Genomic DNA, 5,226 nt, shown 5'->3' with positions numbered 1-5,226 from the left:
ATATCGTGTACATACATTCATGACCACCAACACATACACCGTCATTGTTACACATCAGCTAAGTCCATGTCATATCGACATTTAACAAACGATAATAAATCTACTTACTACAGGTACAGATCGTATTTCCTTCACACACCCTTTCAAACATTTCATTGTATATTAGCCGAGCCAGTTGACGAGACTCGTGTCTATCCTGTCTCCAAGCATGACTCATGCATTGTGGTGTTACTTTCAGCGTGATATTCTTTAGCCGACATCATTAGCCAATCAGACAAACAAGTCAGCATTCCCGGAACCATGATCACCTAGTGATGCCTATTATCATGATAATTATCCGTCTGAAATACTGGACAAGTTTGGTAAGTAGACAAATGATATATTTACTAAACATTAGGTTAGTGTTTGCTCATCTAAACGATATTTATATAAAAAATCATTTGAACATGTTTTGGTAATGATGATATAGATATTAAGTAAAAGGTCACGATTTTTACCAAAACTCATTATTCATTAATAGGTAGACAAAGAGAGCTAAATAGCCAGTTACCTGTACGCTGTATCAGTGAGTGTATATGCATGTGTCTGTGTCAAATATATGTGCCTTAATTGCGTAGTACATCATGATCAGTGTGATGAACATCGGCTCGTAACATGTTATAAAGAAACATAATAGATCGTACGAAATATTTGAAGTGAGAGACAGCCACATGTAGGTACAGAGAGACACAGAGTCAGGAAGACAGATACACTGAGTGACGGAGATAGACAGAAATACTGGACATGCTCTAATATTTTACGAACTCTTGTCAATTTAGAATGATTGGTGATCCTAGGTTGGAATTGGTGTATTTTCTCAAGTATATTGAAGGTCACGCTAGTATATTTTGGTGTATTGCGGGGAAAACACATGAGTTGACCAGCATGCCTTGAGAAGATCTATTCTTACAACTCTTAAGAGTTTTGTATGGGCAACATTCATCGAGCACCCGTCAAGTTGTTATGTAAGTTTGTTTCAGGTGCGAACAATGGGCGCTCAACTTACATAGCAAAAGAGAAATGTTTCTCGCTTGACAGCATTTGTAGAATATCTTCTCAAGCGTTTATGTTTTGAATTCCCTCATATAAAGACACACCGGATTTTAACAGGTCATACAAACCAGTGGTGTATTGATGGTGAAGTGGTTCCAGAAGGAAGGCAATTTTATAACGTTTGACTTTATTAAACAAAAAGAATACTGAAACATATAGAATTAAAAGAATGTGAATATCAAATAAAAACTAAGTTTGTTTAGCACGAAGTAAATTTTAGATATATTCGTTGATATTGGAAATACGTTAAAATCAGTAGGCGAATCCTAACAACGTGTAATGTTTGTGTGGGTTTTTTTTTAAATTTTAACAATTTTGTAATAGTGGTATTTCTTGTCAGAATTTTAAATCATTACATTTTAGAAAACAATCACTGACAAAATTTGTTTTCGTTTATCTGCAAGTTTTTCACAAGCTCAGTTCAATGTTATTTGTTTTGATTGGTATTTTATGTGATCATGTAACTTCTTAACATGCAACGCGCAACATGTAACATGCAGTCGTCTGAGGCACCGCAATTGAATTGAGTCCCTTTGTGACACCCCAAAACAATCACAGGGTTGTCTGGTCCCGACTTTATTATTTACAGACCGACATCATATAGCTGGACTATAGCTGGACTATTGCTGAGTGCGGTGCTAAGCAACAAACAAACAAAAACACCTACAAAAACAATGATCATGGGTTCCAATCCCCACATCAAGCTGACACGCCATTATATAGCTGTAAGACTGTTCAAAGCGGCCTTAAACCCAACTCGCTCACTCCCTTAACATGCAAGTTTTAACGTGATCTTAAGTCAAATTAATTCATTAATCCATAATAAATGTGTCTATACAGTTGACTTTCTTCCTCTTAATGTGCTGTCATTGTGTTTCAGAAATAATGCACGTGGAAATGTTTATGTTTCTCCTGCTGATGACGGATGCAACATGCATCTCTGTCAGTGGCTGTCACACCAGTTTTAGTGCAGCCTACCAGGGTAACGTCACCGACTGTCAAAGACAGAATCTCACTCAAGTGCCATCAGATCTTCCAAAGGACATTGTAGGTTTGGATTTACAAGATAATCTTCTCACCCGAATATCCAACAACAGTTTTAGCACTTTAAGTAACCTCAGATTCCTTTATCTGAGTGCCAATCCGCTAAAGATACTGCAGAGAGATGCTTTCAAAGGTCTTGGTAAACTGGAAGTCTTGGAAATGTCTTGTGACACGCTTTCATTGGACACGACAACATACCCAGATGGACTGTTCCAGTATTTGGTTAGTCTGAGGCAATTGGTTCTGTTAGGAAGTATAAATAACGAAGGACAATTCCCTACTGATATCGTCCAAGGTCTAAAAAGTCTAGAAGAGCTTCGTATTAACTCCTGGCCTAAAGACGGAAAATGGCCTCAACTAGAACAGTTGAAAGACACCCTCACACTTCTGAATATCAAAACCATAGGTATACCTGTTATTGGAAACACAACCTTTCAAGCTTTGCGTGATATTCCACTTAAAATATTAAATTTCAACAGTGTTGTTAGAAATATAGAAGCAGGAGCATTTTGTCCTTTTAAGAACCTAACCAATTTGCTAATTGGCCTCTCGCATGGAAGCACGACCAAGTTCGTCTCCATAACAAGAGCTCTTCAGTGTTTGGCTGGAAGAAATATGGAGGAAATAATACTGTCTCGAGTTGTTACCACAGGAGAAAGCAGTGTGACTCTAACAGAGGAGATGTTCGGTTATCTTGCAGATATATGTGTGAAAAAGCTAGACGTGTCTCATAATAAGATTACACGAGTTGATGATAATGCCATAACCAATTCGACTTTCGTAAGATGTATCGTATATCTAGACTTGTCTCGAAACTTGTTGAATGGGAAATTGCTCCCTGCTGCAAAAAATATGTACATGATGGAAAATCTGAAATATCTGGATTTGTCTCGGGGTACAAAATTGATCTTTTCTCTCAGTAACAAATATAATACCACAAAACGAGGAGGGGTGTATTTTCCCATACCTCCTAATCTAAGTTATGTAAACCTCAGCAGATGTTCCAGTTCTAACCATCTGTATATCAGTTTAACACTGACACAAAGCGATCATCTATCTGTGTTAGATATCTCTAGAAATGATCTTTTAGACATTCCGTCATATTTAGAATGCTGTAAAAACCTGAAACTCTTGGACATATCCCATATGAAGATCAGTCAGAATGTTTTCAACAACACCAACATGGTGACGAATCTCCAAATATTGCTTGTTCACGATGTGACGTCAGATGAAGACATGTTTGTGTCCCCATCTGAACCTTTTTTCCATGTCATGCCAAAACTAACAAGACTCGATTTGTCAGGCAATAATCTACAACTTATCAACAAAAATACATTGAGAAACTTTAACAAATTGGAAAACCTTTCTCTTGCACGAAATCGACTGGATGACGTACCAGAAGAAATCCTGATGATGGCTAGGCTAAAACATTTGGATATGACATCGAATTCCCTGTCAGTCATCAGTAAACAGCAACAGACAATGCTCGATGACTTTGTTGTGAATAACGGTTCGTTCTACCTCTACCTAACAGGCAACATCTTCAGCTGCAGCTGTGGAACTCTTCACTTCATACAATGGTTACTGGAAACCGATGTCACTTTAGACTACTTTTAACTACAGCTGCATCCTTGGTGATGGAACGTTGTCTGATACAGCTACCTTTTATGCAAGCAGGACATTTCAGTGGAGAACATGTGTTGGTCAGTTCTGGTTGGCGGTGGCCATAGTTGGAAACTTGATTGCACTGTTGTCTTTACTTGTAGCATTTCTTTTCAAGAAATATTTCCCCAAAATAGAACACCATGTATTGGATATGCTTGGTTATAACCCAAGACGCCGACCACAAAGGGAGGATTTTGATTATGATGCCTACATATGCTATGAAAATGCTGAGTATCAATGGCCATGTCACTGTCTCTTCAAGGAGCTCCAAAACGTCTCCCCTGGTATAAGACTGTACCTGCCCGACTTACATGACCCTGTAGGGTATCCCAAGGCTGAAGTGACCATTGATGCTTTGTCGAGAAGCTGGAAGATTGTTATCGTGCTTACAGAGAACTTCCTGAGAGACGAGTGGATACACTTTACTGTCCTGTCTATTGTCAGACTGATGTCCGTGAACAACGCAATCACGGACCGGGTCCTGCTTCTGTACAACGATATGTCCTTGGCAGCGAGAGCTCGAGTTCCTCATTTTCTCCTCAACGTGGTTTCAGAGGAACACATTCTTGACGTGGAGGAACACCCCCAGTTCTGGACACATCTGTGTCAGCGTATCCTCAACGCTGATCCCGCAGCCTTATTCTAAAGCTTAACATTTGATGTTTAATACAATATATTTAATATCTTTACAAGAATGTCAAAAGTGAGATTAGTTCTGTTCATGAGGAAATTGACTGAAAGTTCGAAGCATATGAAAGAAAGGTACAAGATTTCCAACAAATATACTGAGGGGTTATAAAAGGGAAACAAATGTATAATGCTGTTGATAATTCTGTAGTCATAAAGAACCTGAATGTTCACACGCACGAGGATAAGGATTCGCGAGTGACAAAGAACAAGGTGTTGGCGCTTCTGCCTGACGATCTGGAACTACGCAAACAATGTTAAAATGAAAGGAAGAGGCCTAGACATTTGGTCAGAGCAACTATGGATTCTTTGGAAGCAAAAGCTGAAGTTATGAAGGCTAAATCTACGCTGAAAGACTCTCGTAAACATAGGGTTATTATACTGAACATTGCATAACACCTGAGGAGTGAATGAAGCCCTACATCAAGATGTGAGGTTGCAGTACGCGTGATTGACTACATAACAGACTCTTTTAACGTTTCCATGGGTACTAAGCAAGGTTGCAAATTGTCACAACTCTATTTTCTCTCTATATAAATGATGTTGCCAAGTTGATAACGACTCTCAAATGGGGTGTACCACTGGATAACGAAATGTTACCCATATTGTTATACGCTGATAATGAGCTCAAAATAAAAAAATATCTGCAAAATATGTTAGATATTGTAAGTACTTTGTGTTTAAAATGGTGTATAAGAATTAATGACAAAATCAAAATTGTCCGTTTTCGGAAAATAA

At 38.3% G+C, this 5,226-nt stretch overlaps 2 protein-coding genes across 2 annotated transcripts; both read left to right on the top strand.

The window, feature by feature from the left end:
• Positions 1 to 205: 205 nt before the first annotated feature.
• Positions 206 to 3,753, top strand: LOC124129306 (toll-like receptor 4). The gene is made up of 2 exons (XM_046492829.2): positions 206 to 362; positions 1,973 to 3,753. Exon 2 carries the CDS (start codon positions 1,978 to 1,980, stop codon positions 3,751 to 3,753), a length of 1,776 nt encoding a protein of 591 aa, XP_046348785.2. The 5' UTR covers positions 206 to 362; positions 1,973 to 1,977.
• Positions 3,754 to 3,952: 199 nt separating this feature from the next.
• On the top strand, positions 3,953 to 4,447 carry LOC125376229 (toll-like receptor 2). The gene has a single exon (XM_048388196.1). The coding sequence runs from the start codon at positions 3,953 to 3,955 to the stop codon at positions 4,445 to 4,447; it is 495 nt and encodes a 164-aa protein (XP_048244153.1).
• The last annotated feature ends 779 nt before the right edge of the window (positions 4,448 to 5,226 follow it).

Source organism: Haliotis rufescens, unplaced genomic scaffold, assembly GCF_023055435.1.
Source record: "Haliotis rufescens isolate VD_foot unplaced genomic scaffold, xgHalRufe1.0.p SCAF_7, whole genome shotgun sequence".
NCBI classification, from domain to species: Eukaryota; Metazoa; Mollusca; class Gastropoda; order Lepetellida; family Haliotidae; genus Haliotis; species Haliotis rufescens.
Note: the sequence above shows the minus strand (reverse complement) of the source record. Positions and strands in the feature narration are given on the sequence as shown.

Bases quoted from the DNA above. Each gene is read 5' to 3' on its own strand.
- LOC124129306 (XM_046492829.2), top strand. From the start codon at position 1,978: ATGCACGTGGAAATGTTTATGTTTCTCCTGCTGATGACGGATGCAACA.
- LOC125376229 (XM_048388196.1), top strand. From the start codon at position 3,953: ATGCTTGGTTATAACCCAAGACGCCGACCACAAAGGGAGGATTTTGAT.